At 41.5% G+C, this 20,805-nt stretch overlaps 1 protein-coding gene across 1 annotated transcript in view; it reads left to right on the top strand.

Annotated features, from left to right (window-relative positions):
- Window positions 1-18,950, top strand: part of LOC126458230 (dynein beta chain, ciliary-like) — a 477,648-nt gene extending 458,698 nt beyond the window's left edge. The window contains exons 33-34 of the mRNA XM_050095128.1: window positions 18,331-18,479; window positions 18,569-18,950. Of these exons, the coding sequence (XP_049951085.1) occupies window positions 18,331-18,479; window positions 18,569-18,863 (444 nt within the window). The 3' untranslated portion in view covers window positions 18,864-18,950. The remainder of the gene's footprint in view (window positions 1-18,330; window positions 18,480-18,568) is intronic.
- Window positions 18,951-20,805: the final 1,855 nt, after the last annotated feature.

Genomic DNA, 20,805 nt, shown 5'->3' on the forward strand with positions numbered 1-20,805 from the left:
AGCTGAACCATTAACACGGTAACATGCACTCAATGCATTTTACTGGGACAGGCGGCCCAGTGCACCATGCTGTATGATGTAATTTGTTGACCATGCTACCAAAAAGGATGTTACTCTAGCGAGGGCTGGGAAGCAGCTGGCATTAGATGTAGGAAACAGTAGGTGCTAAGAAAGTGCAGAAATAGGCAGAATAGCCATACAGTTTTTCTTGCAAGTAGGAATTTTGTAAAGTAGAATATATACTGGAAGTAGCTGAAGTGTGGGTTTAGATAATATATTAAAGAATTTTTTAGGTGAGGTAAAAGAATAATTGAAACTCAGTAAATTTCATTTAATGAGAAACACAGATGTTTTGTTGCACAGAATGTAGTAACATAGTACTAGGAGATAGGATATTCTAGCAGTATGACCACCAGAACAATAGTGAATGTTATTCAATTCACAGATGTGAGGCAGATGTAAGCAGAGGTTGTACAGCACTGACAGAGTAGAACATGGTGTGGGTGTCATAATAGCATCAGATGATTATAATTTCCTGTCTTTGTATCATGCAACATTGATCCAAAGCAGCAATACGCTGAGACAGCACACAGATGCAAGATGAGTCATTGGCCTTGACTTTGTTAATTAAACCACTCCAGGTCTGCCGAGATACAGAATATATGATAGCAGAAAACCAGCCAATGATATCTATACAGGCTAGATATTTGACATTACAGGAGAATGCATTGGGCACTAGGAAAAGTTTTATGAAGCTTCAGAGATGTATTAAGAGCACAGGAGGGAAGCTAAAAAGTGACTGTGACCCAGCTAGTAGGTCTGTGGTATTTAAGGGCTTTGTGAAGCGGGGTCAATGGGTACTTGTAGTACCTTGGGGTGAGAGGTAACTTTGAGTTGAGATACTGAGGTTTAATGTGAAGTATAGAAAATTTTTAATGGATGATGATGAAGAGTTATGTGTGTTTATTGTATTGTGAGGATGAAATTTGTGTTATGGGGGTGTCATGGATTCATTGAATCATAGAGTTTTTCCCTATCAATACATCTGCAAATGCAACCATAGCAACACTACCACTGACTCCTTTCTTTTTTGAATGCTTTTCCCCATTTGTTAGACAAGGCAACAGGGTAGAGTGCATGTAGATTAATATACATGAGTTGTACAGGTCAAGAAGTGCCTGACTTTTGGTTTTAGAGCCTGAGAGCACGTTATATTGTTTGTATAGGTTAATGCAGAATGCAACTTAAGGATATATATGAGAGTTTTTTTTTCAAGTTTTCCTGATTAATTATGTGAGGTATGTGATGTGTATAATATGAGAAAGTGTGGGATGCGAAGTTTAGCATGAATTATTAATTGGGAAGACTAGTGAGGCTACACTTAAGGATGGCTTCCTAACCTCTGTTCCTTTCCCACAATGTGGGATGATGCAGTTTTAACAGGACTACAGATTGAGAGTTCAATTTGAAGTGAAAATAGTGCAAACAATGACCTACAGCCTCTCTGTTGTGAAATGGTGAACTGTGTGCAGAGAAGAAGGGGACACCATGTGACAAAGGTTATTCACGAGTGTTTACCACAGTCTCAAGAGGAGGATGTGAACCATAACAACAGTTGTAATATATAGTGATTCTGTTTCAGCCAGCAGCAATCTGGAGGGCTGGATTTTTCTTAAGGAGGGAAGAAGTTTGATGGACTACAACACAATCACAGCCCAGAGTTGTAACTAGGGGTCTTCTGTGGACAACAACTTGCCATATTATTAGCAGCAAGTTGTTTCATGCTGAGATGCCACAGATCAATTGCCTGGGATGCTGGCCAACTTGTAGGAAGCTTTTACAGTTTGACCCATCACCGTATGGCAACAGTCAACACTCAGTCACAGGCCTGTGTCAGAGACATTTCCACATGGAACAGAAATGCAGTGTCTTCCTCACTGTCAGCACTGGACAGCTGTGTTTAAACCCCCAGTCCAGCTGAGTAGGTCATCAGCAGGGCAGGGACATCCTCGGCACCTGCTATGTGTCAGCTGTTGCCACAAATTCTATGAACACAGCCTTGCTGTAACTATGACACTGCCCACAGTCTAGGGTTCCTCTCCGTGGGTGGCAATACCTGCCGTCACACCACTAAGACACTGTCAACTAAGCATAAGACACCTTCACTACCTTGCAGCATGTGTATGCCACAGGCTGTTTTCGACGCCTACCTTGGCTGCTGTGTCAAGAGGAAATATTATGCGATGACGTTGCACTATGCCAGAGATGAGGGCGCACCTATATAATTATCCAAATCAGATGGAGCTATGAATAACTGTTCTGTGCATTGTCTGCTTCTCTGCAACCTGCTTCAATGTCTTCCTGCCCCTCTCACCATCATCCAAACCCAGAACACCCCAGATGGGAGTCGAGTGCCTCCTGACAAACACCAAAACAACTCCCACCACCCGTAGTGAACATTACACCCCCAACATACTAAAGTAGAGGGTGGTGTCTCAGTGTGAAGTTCTGGAAAACTTCTGGTGCATATTTGACTGTTCTCTGGTACCTGGATTCTGCGATAGTTCACTACTTTTCAGTAATAGTCATTAGTGAAGATGAATGATTCATATATAATCAAACACAGGACATTTGAAATGCCAGGATCAGTAAAACTAGGTTTACAAGATTCCAGTTTTTTAATTCCGAGAATTGTCCTCAGTGCTCTTTTTGATTCTAAGTACATTTATGCGCAGAATAGCATTTCCTCAAAAAATTAGTCTGCAGCAAAGAAGTGAATGGAACTGTGCATAGTATTCCAGTGCCAATGTGTCTTTACTTGATGCAACTTTCAAAAACGTCAGACCGCAGTGCACAGTTGAGAAATTATTTTATGGGGTGACTGCTACTAAACCAATAGACCCAAAAATTTTGTATTACAAACATTTTTTACAATTCTTCTTTTAACTGTGCTGGATAAATTTTTCATCTCTTTAATAAATTAATACTGACACAGTTCTTTTTCAACAATATTAGGAAATGATAGATTGCCACTCACCATAAAGATGTCAAGTTGAGTTGTAGGCAGGCACAATGGAAAAGACTGACGCATATAAGCCTTTGGCCAAAGCCTTCTTCAGAAAAGAGAAACACACACACTCACTTTCACATAAGCAAGCACACCTCACACATTCATGACCACTATCTCCGACCAGTCCAGCCAGACTGCAGTGGAAACACATTGAGCAGGAGCAACAATCCGGAGTAGGGAGGGTAGCAGGTTACGGATGGAAGGAAAAGGCATTAGCACTTAGCATTGCCTAGTGGAACATCCAGGGACTAGAGGTGGCAGAATAGGGATGACAGGTGCAATTGGGAGGCTGTGGGGGAGGGTGAGGAGGGGGAAAGCTTGAAGGAGAGGAACAGAGAGGAGGGTGTGTGTTGGGAGATGCCCCCAATCCTCCCACCTCACCCAAGAGCCAGCTACAGAGGAGTGCCCCCTTTATCACTCCAGACTGTGACAAATGAATCACATCCTCTGTCAGGGCTTTGATTATTTGTCATCATACACTGAAATTAGGAGCAGTCTAACCAACATCCTCCCCACCCTTCCTAAAGTGGATTATGTCCCTGTGGAAGACCAGGTGCAACACCGGCCCAATCCACCCACCCAGCATTTCCTACACAAGGTCTGTCACTGGCTTATCCTGCCTCATCAGAGGTTGGGCCCCCGTGAAAGCAACCATGTTATACACCAGCTCTGCTGCAATCACTGTTCTGCTTTTTGTATAGGTATGACTACCAACCAGCTGTCAACGAGGATGAATGGCTACCACAAATTGTGGCCAAGTTCTTGGTTGACCATGCTGTGGCACAATATGCAGCTGGTCATAGCATACTTGATTTCAATGGCTGCTTCACAACTTGGGCCAGCTGGATCCTCTCCTCCACAGCTAACTTATGGAAGTTATCCTTACAATACATTCTCTGCTTCCGAAATTGTCCCAGCATCAACGTGTGGTGACCTACAGTCCCCACACCTGCCACTCACCTGTCTCTCCCCCCCCCCCCCTCCCCCCCTCCCCCCTCTGTCCTGTCACCTCCTCACAATTCACCTTCCCTCACCCTAATCATGTGCTGCTCTCTGCCAGCACATGCACTAGTCTTTTCCCCTTCCGTGCTGCTCTCCTTTCTGCTCCCTGCCTTTCCCCCACCTCTCCCTCCATCACAGTCTCCCAACGCTGCTCCTGTCAGGCTTATCCTGCCACCACTAGTCCCTGCATGCTCCGAGAGGCAGTGCCAATTCCTTTTCACCCATCTGTATCCTGTTATCCCTCCCCTTTGTTGATCCCATTCAACACATTTCTATTGCAGTCAGGCCGGAATGGCAGAAGGAAGCAATGGCAGAAGGAAGCAGTCATGTGAGTATGAGGTGTGATTGTGTGTGTGTGTTTTTTTCTCCTTTCTGAAGAAGACTTTGGCCTAAAGCTTATATGTATCAGTCTTTTCATTGTGTCTGTCTGCAACTCAACTTGTCATCTTGGTGGTGAATAGCAGTCTATACTTTCCATAATATTGTTGTTATTCCAATGAGACTTTCTATTGTTTGATGTCTTTTTTACAATTTAGAGCTAGTTTGCTTCCAGTAACCCTCAACAATCTTGACATAGAGTTTTCTGCTGCTAACTCTGTAATTTCAATGCTAGATGCAGAGTAATGCATTAGTATCATGAACAAATAGAGCAATTTTTTGGAGGATGTGTTTAACAAGGTCATCTACATAAATCAGAAAGAGTTACAGGCACTGTATCAAGGCCTGAGGAACTCTATACTTTATTGGTAACTCATCTGAAAAGAAAAAGCTGTTTCTGATTTCATTCTGGACTTTCACTCATACGGAAATGATAATTTCCATCTGTCATTTCCTAGAAATGGACACAACCAGCTATCTATCATGGGATTCACTTTACCTCAGCTGTTCACTGGAATTGCTGGGCAGCTTTCTTGTGTGGCTCTAATACACAAAATTTGTGTAAATTTTAGTTTGTAGGCAATGTCAATAGGAAATTGGTATACAACAGCTTAAAGATGAAACAGGAACATTGAAGATTGTGACCTGTATTCAATGATTTTTTTTGTGTGTGACAAATCTTCATGTATAAATATTTACCTTAAAGCTTTTAATAATGTTCTTAATGGAGAAGAGTACCACTGGGTACGAATCCAATAAAGTGGTAATTATTTGATGTAATCTAATCCCATATTTGACTTTTATCTCTAGCATTTTTGTTTGTGAATTTCCTATTAGTACTTCTGTTATTGTTTTGAAACACATCAGTGTGAGTTAATCATGCTGAATAATTACTCGTTTTGGAAAAAAATCTGTCAGTCTTAGCATTTTTATTTGTCATTTTATCACATCTTTCACCTCTGGCAATTTCTTTTGTATGTGAGTTGCACCATGGTTTAAAGTCTACACTAAACTTTATATCCCCCTGTAAATGACTGGGTTAAGTCAGTTTGAAGGTTGGAGGAAGACAGGACATCCACTTCTATTAGAAACATGGCTAAATAAATCACTGCGGCATTCAAAACTACCTTCGGGTTGAAGCCAGCTTTACCTTTACCATGTTAAAACTTCTCATTCTTCACATAAGGATTGAACAAGGTGACAGCAGATAATAGTTACTGTTGCAGTTCAGTATTTTTGTGTTCAGACTGTTCAGCATAAACATCAAAGTGTTCGCTCAAAGAAGGTGGTATATCAGAGTTTCATAATTTTTCAGGAAGCAGAAATAATTGTTGTTTTCCTTTGGTTCTATTTATTTATACAATTTATCATGTATCTTCAAGTGATACAGTTTGAATTACACAGCAGCAGCTCGTATTAGGGAATACCCAAAAGAAACTGAACTACGGTAATTTTTTGCTGGGCAGAGCTTTTATAGTACTCTGTTTTGCCACTAGGAGTGCATAGAGTGAATATTCCAGAGTCAGTGCTATCACTGAAGGAGGTAAGGACAAGTTTTGTGGGAATTTATAGTGACAACTGTTTTGTTCGGTTGTCAGTTTTGCAATGGCTATTTTTCATTAACATTGTGCAGCAGTAAAATTCTGGTTTTTGTTCAGAAAAAATGGAACAGAAACTCTTGAAATGTTGAAAATGGTGTGCAAGGGTGATGCTATGGGGAAACTCAAATGTTTGAATGTTTTTTTTCTGTTTTAAAAATGATGAAATGTCAATTGATGACATACCTCATATGGTCATCCTTCCACAGCCTGAACACGTGGAAATGTTGAAAACATTTCTACAATCATCAATGAAGATTGATGATGGACATTGAAGAAATCATGGAGCTGTTGGGAGTTCAGTGCAGCAAATTGTGACAAAATATTTGTGAATGACAGAGGTGGCTGCCGAATTTGTGCCATGACTGCTGACTGCTGAGCAAAAACTAGATTGTGTGGAAACATGCTGAGCTTTGAAAAGGGAGTCCCAAAATGATCCAAAAACTTTTTTTTTCAGAAAGGAAAAAAAATCACGTGATGAAACTTGGTGCTATGGAATACTGAACCAAAGCAACAATCAAGCCAGTAGGAGATTTCAAGTTTGCCTCACCCCAGAATGCTTGTCAGATGAATCAAGCATTAAAACAATGCTGATTTGTTTTTTCAGTGTGAGGAGAGTTGTCCCTTGAGAGCTTGTTCCAAAGGGTCAGACAGTTAACCAAACTTTCTACCTGAAACTTTTGAAAAGATTGCACAATACTGTGCAGCAGGAGCAGCCTCATTTGTGACAGCTGGGTGACTGGTTTTTCCATCATGACAGTGCCCCTGCTCACACAGCCATGTCTGTACAGCAATTCTTGATAAAAACTGGTATGATCACCGCTGTGCAACCCCCATACACACCCGATCTTGCTTGTTGTGACTTTTTTTTGTTTCCTGGAATGATAAGAGACATGAAAGCCAAGTCTTTTTCTGGTGTTGCTGAGATGAAGAAAAAAACTACAGAGGCACTGTCAAACATCTCAAAAGATGAATTTAAACAATGCTTTGAAAAATGGAATTAGAGTTAACCCAAGTGTACTAGTGCAAGTGGAGAATACTTTGAAGGGAATTGAAGGTTTGTGCTTAAAATGTAAACAAATAAATTTAAAAAAGTAATAAGTGCAGTTTCTTTTGGGTACCCTGTTGTAGTATATTTTACAATATTTAATTTGAATTAATTTTTAAGTAGCTTTTTGTGTAAGTACATCACATGTCCTGTAAAAGTACATTATGGGATAACACTCTGTGTGTGTGTGTGTGTGTGTGTGTGTGTGTGTGTGTGTGTGTGTGGGTGGGTGGGTGTGATGGAACGTAACAATATTATGAAAAGGAAAGTTGCTACTCACCATACAGCGGAGATGCTGTGTCACAGATAGGCACATCAAAAAGAATGTCACAATATAAGCTTTCGGCAAACGAAGCCCTTTTCGAAAATGGATCACACACACACACACACACACACACACACACACACACACACACACACACATGCAAATGCAAGTTACAAACACATGACTGCAGCCTCTGGCAGCAGGAGCCACACTGCGAGCAACAGCAGCAGTGCATGTTGGGAGTGGCATCTGGGTGGGGAGGGGGAGGGATGGCAGGGTAGAAGTGAGGATAGCAGGGTAGGTGTGGGGGACAACGAAATGCCCGCAAGGATGAGGTGGAGAGAGGATAGGGCAGCTAGGTGCAGTCGGGAGAAAGGGGGGGGGGGGTTGGCAGGGGGTGGTTGGGCAGGGTTTAGTGGAAAAGGAGAGAATTAAAGAGACAAGGTGCATTGGTGGAATGAGGACTGTGCAGTGCTGGATAGATGAGAAAAATGACTAATGAAGGTTGAGGCCAGGAAAGTTACAGGAACGCTGGATACATTGCAGGGAGAGTTCCCATCTGCGCAATTCAGAATAGCTATTGTTGGTGGGAAGGATACATATGGCACATGCTGTGAAGCAGTCATTGAAATGAAGGATGTCGTGTTGGGCAGCATGCTCAATAACAGGGTGGTCCACTTGTTTCTTGGCCACAGTTTGCTGGTGGCCATTCATGTGGACAGACAGTTTGTTGGTTGTCATGCTCACATAGAATGCAGCACAGTGGTTGCAGCATAGCTTGTAGATTACATGACTGGTTTTACAGGTAGCCCTGCCTTGGATGGGATGTTTGTGACTGGACTGGAGTAAGAGGTGGTCGGACGATGTATGGGACAGGTCTTACATCTAGGTCTGTTACAGGGATATGAGCCATGAGGTAAGCAGTTAGGAGCAAGGGTTGTGTTGGGATGGACGAGTATATGGTATAGGTTCTTTGGATTGCAAAATACCACTTTCGGAGAAGTGGGAAGGATAATGGGCAGGGCATACCTCATTTCAGGGCATGATGAGAGGTAGTTGAAACTTTGACAGAGAATGTAATTCAGTTGCTCCAGTCCTGGGTGGTACTGAGTTATGGGGGAAATGCTCCTCTGTAGCCAGATGGTGAGACTTTGGGAGGTTATGGGAGACTGGAAAGATAAGGCATGGGAGATTCGTTTTTGTATAAGATTGGGAGGATAATTACGCTCTGTGAAGGCTTCAGTGAGACCTTCAGTATATTTAGAGAGGGACTGCTAATCACTGCAGATGCGATAAACATGGGTGGCTAGTCCGTATGGAAGGGACTTGTTGGTATGAAAGGGTGGCAGCTGTCAAAGTGGAGGTATTGCTGGTGGTTAGTAGGTTTCATATGGATAGAGGTACTGATGTAGCCATCTTTGAGGTGGAGGTCAACATCTGGGAAGTTGGTTTGTTGGGTTGAGTAGGACCAGGTGAAGCAAATGGGGGAGAAGCTGTTGAGATTCTGGAGGAATGTGAATAGGGTGTCCTCACCCCTGATCCAGACCGCAAAGTTGTCATTAATGAATCTGAAACAGGTGTGGACTTTAGGATTCTGGGTTTTTAGGAAGGTTTCCACTAGATGGCACATGAATAGGTTGGCTTAGGACAGTCCCATGCAGTTGCCCATAGCCATACCCCAGATATATTTGTAGGTAATGCCTTCAAAGGTGAAGTAAGTGTGAGTGAGGATACAGTTGGTCATGGTGACTAGGAAGGAGGTTGTTGGTCTGAAATGATTGGGCATTGGGAAAGGTAGTATACAACAGTGGTAAGACCATGGGCTTTAGGGATGTTGGTGTAAGGGAGGTGGCATCAATAATGATGAGCAGGGCACTGTGTGGTAAAGGGACAGGAACTGTGGAGAGTCCATGGAGGAAATGGTTCGTATCTTTCATATCAGAGGGTAGGTTCCAGGTAATAGGCTGACTGTGTTGCTATACGAGAGCAGAGATTCTCTCAGTGGGGGCACAGTAACCAGCCTCAATGGGGCATCCAGTGTAGTTGGGTTTATGGACTTTAGGAATGATGTAGACGGTAGGAGTGCAGGGAGTGGTAGGGGTGAGCAGAGATATGGACTCTGGGGAGAGGTTCTGGGATGGGCCTAAGGATTTTAGGAGAGACTGGAGATCCTGCTGGATTTCTGGAATGGGGTCACTGTGGCAAGGTTTGTAGGTGGATGTATCTGACTGCTGGTGGAGTCCTTCTGCCAGGTAATCCTTACGGTTCAAAACAACAGTGGTGGAACCTTTGTCCACAGGTGGGATCATAAGGTCAGGATCAGTTTTTAAATGGTGGACTGCTGTTCTTTCTGCGGATGTAAGATTAATTTGTATGTTGAGGGATTTGGGGAATGATGGTGAGGCATGGTTCGAAGTTAAGAATTTCTGGAAAGTTAAGAGAGGGTGATTTAAGGGCAGTGGGGGTGGATCATGGTTGGATGGAGGATGAGTCAGAGGGTGATTTCAGGGCAGTGGGGGTGGGTCATGGTTGGACGGAGTAGTGAACTGAGTCAACCAACTGTGATCCACCCCCAGTGGCCCCAAATCACACTATGTTAACTTTGCAGAGTTTCTTAACCACGAAAATTGACTAAGCATCATTCCCCAAATCCCTCAACATGCAAACTAACCGTACATTTCCAGAAAGAACCACAGTGCACCATTTAAAAACTGATCCCGACCTTATAATCCCACCTGCGGACAATGGTTCCACCACTGCTGTTTTGAACCGCAAGGATTACCTGGCAGAAGCACTACACCAGCTGTCAAATACACCCACCTGGTATGTGGCCCTTTAATACGACCTTGCACATTCCATACCACAACTATTATCAGGACAGGAAACAGGATCGCGAATCATTGCTAGTAGTCATACTTTGACTTACACATACTTAATTTATTAACATAAGGTTCCTTCAGATAATTCCCCACAATCTTCAGTACAATGCAGCAGTTACATAGTATAAGCTCTTATTGAAACAAGACAGTTATCAGAACCCAACAAGTATAACCATAAAATGCATATAAAATCAGTGAGAGAAACAACAAGCAAACACAGTATTGCCATGGCTTCACCACACTTAACAAAAGCTTACAATTGACAGTACAGTTCCTATCAGAGTGGGCCAGCCACTTAATTGCATTTGATTACTACACAGCCCAACATGGCCCAAACAACACTTAAAACTCACGTGGTTAACCACAATTCACTAGAACATGGATATGTAACAGAAGCAAGAAAGATTGCCATGAAACAAACCCAGATTAGACTTTACGTGACTACACACTGTAACTTAGATAGAGATATGACATCGACTCAACAAGCACTCTACAGAGACAGATCACTGCAATTAGCCCAAAATTACATGACAATCAATAGAGAGAATTTAATTATTTTACTCCTGCTCTATTTGTTAACGTTTACTTAGTTGCAGGTCTATCTTTATGTAACCAAAAAAACCATTTATTTACACATCAGGAAGTCACAGTCAAATTACAAAACGTGTTTTACCTGGCTTGGTAGAAAGGAAAGGTATACTAAACTTTTGGTATGGGGTCTTCGCCCAAAGCAATCCAGCCATGGCAGGGTTACGTAAACACAGCTGGACCTTGGATGCGGGTTACAACTCACTCCCCACCAAGGAATTGGCACTTACAGCAGCTTTTGACAAACACAGGACAATTGTAACTCTCTGAAACACACACAAAAATACAGGGCAGAATCCTTGCACTAGACATACGTGCATCAGTCTACAAAATGTTCCATCCACAGCAGTCGCTGACCTTTAAATTGATACCATTTAAGGTTAGTTTACCATTAATAATAATATTACTTAGATGCAGTTTTCAACCACTTAATACCCTTAACAATCAATTAGAGAACCAGCAGTACAGTTATAACTAAGACTTCACTGTGAAGCCAACATTTAACCCGCTCACAAGGAGCTCATCCATATACTTTTCAATTAATGGCTGAGTAAGTTCCACAATCATCTATCGAGCGAAATGCCTCTTAACACATCACTCAGCCAACTTACTTGATGTTTGCACACAGCACAAGTCAGCGGCTCGAGCAGATTAACCACTTTACGTCAGGGACCTTTTCCTTGATAGATATCATGAAACTTGGATATCCGAGTTGCCCCAAAACACAGACAGTTCCGACCAATACAACTATGCGGCATACCATGCTGATAGGGCACACCTGGTTGCAGTCGACACTCCTTTCTCTGGAGATGTCCCAAGTCTCACAATGTTTTTCTTTTGAAAACTGATGGCTGACCCTTGAAGCCCGCCAACCCGGAAGAAAGCCACATGATATCCAAAGATGATATATAACCTCCAAAATAGGTCACAACGATATAACGAGCGCACACAGTGCTGGGGCCAGTCCGCCACGGCTCACCACCTACAAACCTTGCCACAGTTACCCCAATCCAGAAATCCAGCAGGATCTCCAGTCTCTCCTAAAATTCTTAGGCCCATCCCAGAACCTCTCCCCAGAGTCCATATCTCTGTCACCTCGACCACTTCCTGCACTCCTACCTTCTACATGCTTCCTAAGGTCCATAAATCCAACTATGCAGGATGACCCATTTTTTCCAGTTACTGTGATCCCACTGAGGGAATCTCCGCTCTCACATGCCAACACATTTCAGCATATTACCCGGAACCTACCCTCTGATATGAAAGGTACCAACCATTTCCTCCACAGACTCTCCACAGTTCCTGTCCCTTTACCACACAGTGCCATGCTTGTCATTATTGATGCCACTCCCTTTACACCAACATCCCTTAAACCCATGGCCTTACCACTGTTAAACACTACCTTTCCCACTGCTCAATGGATTCCAGACCAACAACCTCCTTCCTAGTCACCATGACCAACTATATTCTTACTCACAATTACTTCTCCTTTGAAGATATTACTTACAAACAAATCTGGGGTACAGCTATGGGCAACCACATGACACTATCCTAAGCCAAACTATTCATATGCCATCTAGAGGGAACCTTCCTAAACACCCAAAATCCAAACTCCTCACCTGTTTCAGATTCATTGATGACATCTTTGCGATCTAGATCAAGGGTGAGGACACCCTATCCTCATTCCTCCAGAACCTCAACAGCTTCTCCCCCATCTGCTTCACCTGGTCCTACTCAACCCAACAAACCACCATCCTATATGTTGACCTCTACCTCATAGATGTCTGCCTAAGTACCTCTGTCCATATCAAACCTACTAACCACCAGCAATACCTCCACTTTGATAGCTGCAACACATTCATACCAAGATGTCCCTTCCATACAGCCTAGCCACCTGTGGTTATCGCATCTGCAGTGACGAGCAGTCCCTCTCTAAATATACTGAGGGTCTTACTGAAGCCTTCACAGAGCGTAATTATCCTCCCAGTCTAGTACAAAAATGAATCTCCCATGCCTTATCTTCCCAGTCTCCCACAACCTCCCGAAGTCTCACCATCCAGCCACAGAGGGGCATTCCCCTTGTAACTCAGTACCACCCAGGACTGGAGCAACTGAATTACGTTCCCCATCAGAGTTTCAACTACCTCTTGTCATGCCTTGAAATGAGGCATGTCCTGCCCCCTATCCTTCACAGCTCTCTGACAGTAGTATTCGATCATCCACGGAACCTACACAATATACTCGTCCATCCCTACACAACCCCTACTCCCAGTATATGACCTCATGGCTCATATCCCTGTAATACAACTAGGTGCAAGACCTCACCAACACTTACTCCAGTCCGGTAACAAACATCATCTACACTATCAAAGGTGGGCCTATCTGTGAAACCAGTAATGTAATCTACAAGTTATGTTGCAACCACTGTGCTGCATTCTGTGTGGGCATCACAACAAAAAAGCTGTCTATCCACATGAATGGCCACCAACAAATTGTGGCTGAGAAACAAGTGGACCACCCTGTTGCTGAGCATGCTGCCCAGCATGACATCCTTCATTTCAATGACTGCTTCGCAGTGTGTGCCATATGGATCCTTCCCACCAACAACAGCTTTTCTGAATTGCGCACTTGAGAACTATCCGTGCAATATATCCTGCATTCCTGTCACCCTCCTGGCCTCAACCTTTGATAGTCATTTTTCTCACCCATCCACCCCCTTCCCAGCTCTACACAGCCCTCATACCACCAATGCACCCAGTCTTTTTACTTCTCTCCTTTTCTGCTACCCCCACCCCCTCATCCCAACCACTTCCCTGCCCTCCCGGATGTACCTAGCTGCCCCTACCCTCTCTCCACCTCATCATTGCATACTCCCCAGCAGCAGCACTTCACTGTCCCCCCACCCCTACCCTGCTATCCCTCCCCCTCCCCACATCAGCCTCCTCCTGTGTGTGTGTGTGTGTGTGTGTGTGTGTGTGCCCATCATCTATTTTCGACAAAGGCCTTGTTGGCCAGCATTATTTTAAAGCTTGGTTTTACCTTAGCAGCAGGGCCCGTTGTGCTCTCACTATCCTTTAAACAATCAGTTCATCTATCTGGATAGGTTTCAGGTTTTGTGCCCCTTCACTCTGCGCTGGTCGATACTGATTTAACCGACAAAAGCAGGCTTGATGAAAATTTAACTAAATACCTACCATGCAAAGGCCACATAACTCCAGTCCATGAGCAGTAGCTGAAAGTTAGTTAAACTATCGAGCATTTGGGATTCTTACACGACTCATTTGAAAAAGTCAAAATTCCCTTTAAGTTGGTTTATTGTCCTTAGAACACATAAAATGGCTATCAGGTCCATATTTAATGTCTTAATACCAGTTATGCAATGGTACTGACTGTCTCTCTTACAAGTTCACGCCCAAAAGCAGCCACAAGATATTTAGGCCAACCCAATATTTTGAGCATCCTAAACAGTCACTGACGTATACTACTTGTGAGTTAACACGTTCAGCCATTCAGTAGGCTTTTTGCAAATAAGTGCTCGCCATAATGTCTCGTAATCTTCATGAAACATGCGACACAGAGCTTATGTGCAACATGAAATGTTCACATGCAAATATCTCCTAACATAAATCACTCACAAAGCTCAAACATTCACAAAATACTCAACAATGTAGTTGCTTTTCATCAGTGATATGAGAACTGAGCAATTACATGAACTTCTTCATTTTGGTACAAATTTGATTCATGTGGTTTAACAGAGGTGTTTACCAGAAGACAGCTTCTGAGTGACTCTCTCGACTCATAGATCTGAGGCACAAAGCCCTACTCAACTGTGCAGGAAATACTGAATTCCTATTGGCTAGTATGTTAAGCAGATCATCTCGAGCACTTGTATACTTGGGTTATTTCTAATGTCACCCAATCAGATTACCACAAGCAATTTAGACTAGAAGTTTTGTAATTCCGAAAATAAATAAAATTTAAAGAAAACAAAATACAATTCCTTTCCACAAGATAAATTATTAATAAATTTAATACTCTATGCCCCTTCTGGCTGCCTTTTACAAAATCAAGTTCACTTTGACATACCTTACAAATTCCCCTATTGGACAACAACTTTCTCATGCATACATATACATACGTTTAATAAAATATCACATCCTCACTTTATATGTATGTCCTCCATTCACTCCCTGTCTCTCCAAAACACTCACACAACCAAAACATGGTGAAACAATAATTTTCCAAAGTAACTTTTAATTACATCAGATATCTGTGGTAATGAAACTAAAGAAAATCCCAGAAAATTAGATTATGTGAACCTCTCCTCTTGGCTGTAGTTTCAGTTGATACTGTAGATGAATACATTGCAGTCCCTAACTCAGTTTCAGAATGCCAGCACAGTTGTAATGTGTTTTAGATAAAAATTTATATCTCTGAAAGTAGTGAAGCTATTGATTTGAAATTTTAACAGTTTGGTCATGTTATCCATATAATTTGGTATACTAAGTATGAAAAAGATGGATTAACATTTAATAGTACTTCTTTAGGTTCATAGAGGGTATGTGTAATGTTGTCAAGCATACAGCTCATCTGCCCAGTAGCCAGCATCAGCTGTGTCAGCGTGATAACCAAATCTACTCTGCTCCCAGCTCCACAGCAAACTGTGCTTTCAATGCAAGATGACAGCTTGTAATAATTTTCTATGTTGCAACCTGATGAGCTTTCATAGGGTGAGGCAAACTTGAAGTCTTCCACTGGCTTGATTGTTGCTTTGATTCAGTATTCTAAGCATAGCACCAAGTTTCATCACCTGTGATAGTAAAAAAAGGTTTGGATCATTTTGGGGCTCGTCTTTCGAAGCTCAGTGTGCTTCCAAATGAACTTGTTTTTGTTTAGCAGTCAGCAGTTATGGCACAAATTTGTCAGCCACCCTTTTTCATTCCACCACCACCTATACCAGCCCTGTAACTGGCAAAACTGTCAAAGGGAGAGCCACTTGTGAAAGGAGACATGTACCAGCTTTTATGTAAACACTGTTCAGCCTTTTACAACAGCATGCAGCAAGTTATCAGTGAGGATGAGTGGGCGTAGTCAGAGTGTGTATACCAGTAACACACAGTATCCTGTTGCAGAGCTTGCTCTACAGAATGACAGTCACGACTTCAGTGCCTGTTTCACCACATAGGCCATCTGGATTCGTTCTCCAGACACCAGTTTGTCAGAACTCTGCTGCTGAGAACTAGCACTTCAACATGTTCTTAGTTCTCGATACCCACCTGGCCTTAATTTATGTTAATTTCTTCCTTCTGTTCACAGTAACTCCTCTTTTCTTCACTCTGTTTTAGTTTTCTGCATCTTTCGTTTTCTGACCTGTCTATTTTTTCCCATCCCCCTCCCACCTATGTTACGTACAATGCACTTAGCTTTTCACTCTTATTATCTCATACACAATGTTTTAGCAGTAATATCTGTCTTGCATATTACCCTGTCTTCCATCTTTCAGCTCTAAAGTTTTCGCATCTCATCCGGTGCAGTCCCCAACAATCAGTCTTTCCTTCTCGTCCCGTCCGGTAACTCTGCCCTGATCCATGGTTCTGGGCGACTTTTCTAAACTCTGCCCATTTTCCTAAACCTCTCCAGTCCTCTTCGTTCACTCCTCTTCCTTCGCCTTCAACCCCTCTACCAGAAGAAGGAGCCACTGCATTCGAAAGGTTGCATAAGTGAAACCTTTTTTTGTGCGTATGTATATGTTCTGCTGCTGCAACTTGGTGAATAGATTTTTTAATCCATCCATTACATTATATTGTCAAAAATTGATTTTTTTTTTCTATTCAACGGCAAATGACAGTGGACAGTGCTAAAAGTATATATTATCTGATATGCAGAAATAATTCAATGTGTTTATTTAATTAACCTCCGAATTAGAACTAGTTCTATACAGGAAAAGAAACAATAACAGATAAAAAGTTAAAGAGAGGAAGAATAAATCGAACTGTTGACCCAGAATGTAAGTTCACATAAAATTTCCTGTATGTACATGTAGGTATTTACACATGTCCAACAACTCCCTCAATTTCTCTGCTGCAGAGGAAGAAATTCTTTATGCAACAAAGGAATGTAAGATTGATAGAGGACATTGAAAAAGTTCAAAGGAGGGCAGCTCATTTTGTATTATCACGAAATAGGAGAGATAGTGTCATGGATATGATACATGAGTTGGAGTGACTATCATTAAAACAAAGATGTATTACATTGCGGTGTGATCTCTCCACAAAACTTTAATCTCCACTCACTCCTCCAAGTACAAAAATATTTTGTTGGCACCCATCTACATAGGGTGAAATGATCATAGTAATAAAATAAGGGAAATCAGAGCTTGCACAAAAAGATTGAAGGGTTCATTTTTCTTGCATGATGTTATAGAGCGAAATGGTAGAGAAATAGTGAGCAATTAGTTCAATAAACCCTCTAGTATGAATTGCAGCGTAGTCATGTAGATGCGCAAAAGCTTGTAAGAGGTATAGATATATTAATTTGAAGCAATTTTTTCCTTTAGTTTTTAGCAGAGAATGATGTACCCAAGGGTGAATGACATTACCTCTAAGATGCAGGTACACTGAATTGGGATTACCTGCATTGATATTCAACCATGTAACTAGTAATTTTCAAGTTTGGGTCACACTTCGTAATCCATTCAAGAACACTGCCAGCAACAAAGTGATGCTGTCTCTTTTGCTTCGTAATGAAAGATATCCTTAAACAAGCTTCAGATATTGCATACTTCCATTCATAGGTAACCATGACATCCATTACTCTTCTTTTTTTTCCAATTAATGTGAAAGTATAGTCCCAGGGCAGAAAGCAGTGTCTCGGAACAATAAATTTTTGCTATACTGTTGTAAAATATACTGCCAGAATAAGGCATTTGTACAAAAGTGTCATTGTCCCATTGTTGTTTTGCCCAGGCCTATGGCCAGACCAAACAAATTATTTTAGTGTACAGTTTTACATTATAATACTTCACCACAAGTACCATTTTCAATGATATACATTGATCTTCCAGGAGATCGGCTGTACAATGACAAAGAGCTCAATTTGTAAACATAAAAAAGGCCTCTCTCATGTGATGTATCTCTTTATTCTAGTGATAACTCAGTATTACTGGAAACATGATATACAACCTTCAATCTTCTTTGTGGGAAGTCTTCATTTCAGCAATAGCATTCACTATCCAGCAATCAATTTAGACTATTTCTCTCTCTCTCCCCCCCCCTCCCTCCCTCCCTCTCCCCCCTCCACCCCATCCCCCTTTCTCCCTCCCTCCCTCTTTTACTGTAGGTCCATTGTAGTCAAAGCAGCTTATTTTCAGTACATTATTGCTGCAAAATTTTGTATTAATAAGCAATGCAGATGGTAATGTGTTACATATTCATTATTGTTGTATTAACTGTAGACTGTTGCCTGGCAAAATTCCTAAATATGATTATGTGATTCTTTTTTAGTTGCCATCATCTGTTTGGCTTGCTGGTTTCTTTAACCCACAATCATTCTTAACTGCAATTATGCAGTCTACTGCAAGAAAAAATGAATGGCCTTTGGACAGAATGTGCCTTCACTGTGAAGTAACAAAAAAGCAAAAGGAGGAATTTACGTAAGTGAAAAGTGAAAATCATGACCAGTTTTTTATTTGTGAATATATAGTAAATGAGATCATTTTTATAATTTTTCATTGTCCTACAGAACTCCACCTAGAGAAGGTGCATACATTCACAGTCTTTTCATGGAGGGAGCAAGATGGGATCCGCAGACTGGAGCCATTGTAGAAGCTCGTTTGAAAGAACTATTTCCTACTATGCCTGTTATTTTCATTAAGGCTATAACACAAGATAAGCAAGATCTCCGCAACATGTATGAGTGCCCAGTCTACAAAACACGTGTACGGAATCAAACATATGTTTGGACATTTAATTTGCGAACACGTGAGAAACCAGCAAAATGGACTTTGGCAGGAGTTGCTATTTTATTACAAATATAATCATATATTAATAACATCTTATATTTGGCCATTAATATTTATTTTTCACTATGAATAATTGCTTATAAATGTGTATACATTGTTGTTGTTGTTGTTGTTTTGAAGAGTTTATAGATCTTTAGTATTCTTGGAATATTGCTCTGTTACTAGTAATACTACTACTACTACTAATAATAATAATAATAGTGTATAATAAACAATAGTTTGCTACAGGATATGTTTCTTCTTTAAATATTAATATGAAGGCATTGCACTCACATGTTTTCCATTCTTCTTTAGTCAGAATGTTAAAATATTAATTGCAAAGTAAGGTTTCATTATTGTGAAATAAATGGATTCTGTTTATCTAGAGATTAGAAAATTAATTATTTATTATGCTTTACATTTTAGATTTCTTAACTTAACAACTGTGTGTCTTAATATCATGAAGGTACTATTCCTTTCTTCTAGAAGTGCTGTCCCCCCAAGGTATGCAGGAAAACTGTGAAGTTTGGACCATAGGAGAAGAGGTACTGGCAAAAGTAAAGGCGTGAGGGTAGATCATGTGATGCGCTCTGACAGTTTATTCAGTAGAGCACTTGGCTGTGAAAGCCAAAGGTTCCAGGCTCATCCCACACAGAGTTTTAATCTGCCAGGAACTTTCTACTGTTAAAACTACACATTTTAAAGCACTCCATCTTCAGGCCACAAGTGGCCCATTGGGACCATCCGACCGCCATGTCATCCTCAGCTGAGGATGCGGATAGGAGGGGCATGTGGTCAGCACACCGCTCTCCCAGTCGTTATGATGGCTTTCTTTGACCGGAGCCGCTACTATTTGGTCGAGTAGCTCCTCAATTTGCATCACGAGGCTGAGTGCACCCCGAAAAATGGCAACAGCGCATGGCGGCTGGATGGTCACCCAACCAAGTGCCGGCCACGCCCGACAGCGCTTAACTTCGGTGATCTCACGGGGACCAGTGTATCCACTACGGCAAGGCCGTTGCCACACATTTTAAAAAAGTATGTTAAATTCAGTTGCTTTTGTAAAATTTTGAGGATATTTCAAAAATCTGCCAAAGCCTTAAAGCTACTCTCATGATTTAAGGTTGACAGTGTGATCTCTCAAGTTTTCTCACTGTAATTGATTAATGGTATGCTTCTGTGTGCTCAGTCGATTTGTTATTTCCATTTTATGCACAATACTTCAATGACTGACACATTCTGTTTCATCAGGTGCTACAAGTTGTGCTGTTATGTGTACTTGCTGCCTGGACTCATTCATACAGTGAGTACACAAAACAGCACAACTTTTAGCACCTGAGGAAGTAGACAGTGTCAGTTGTCAAAGTATTGTACATAAAATGAAAGCAACAATTTGGATAGACACCCAGCAGCACACCATTGGGACTGATGTTATTCACATTTGAATGAAGGAAAGAAAAAGTAATAATGAAAGGAAAAATGTGCCGAGTGCAATGAAATTGCAGCAGATAAAGAATGAACCATGTTTCCATGAGATAGAGAGGTAGGTTTCTATGCAGGGTGATATAGAAGAGTAAGAGTCGGCAATAGAGTGAAGTAAAAAGATCAGAAGGAAAGTGGAAATGCAGATAAATATGGTTTATGCATAGGACAGAAAAGAGAAGCTAAAGCAAAGCTGTAAAACCGTGTAAAAGAAATTTAGGGGAAAAGTTTGTAGTATCACAAAATATGAAGGGTGAGGCACTTATTCATGCTTGCTTCATCCACTCTCAGTAAGTAAAGGAAAGAATTTATTTGATTTTCTTGTTATGTGTTTAGTTTAAGAGTTGATTTATGGTCTTTTATTTTATGTTTTATATTCACGGTGCACGACTGCAGCCAAGTGGTGTACATTCCGAGCATCCTGCAGCCAAAACTGGCTGTTAGATGACTGCATGACATGAGTCTGGAACTGCAGGAAGATGGATATCAGCAGAAA

Source organism: Schistocerca serialis, chromosome 2, assembly GCF_023864345.2.
Source record: "Schistocerca serialis cubense isolate TAMUIC-IGC-003099 chromosome 2, iqSchSeri2.2, whole genome shotgun sequence".
Classification (NCBI taxonomy): domain Eukaryota; kingdom Metazoa; phylum Arthropoda; class Insecta; order Orthoptera; family Acrididae; genus Schistocerca; species Schistocerca serialis.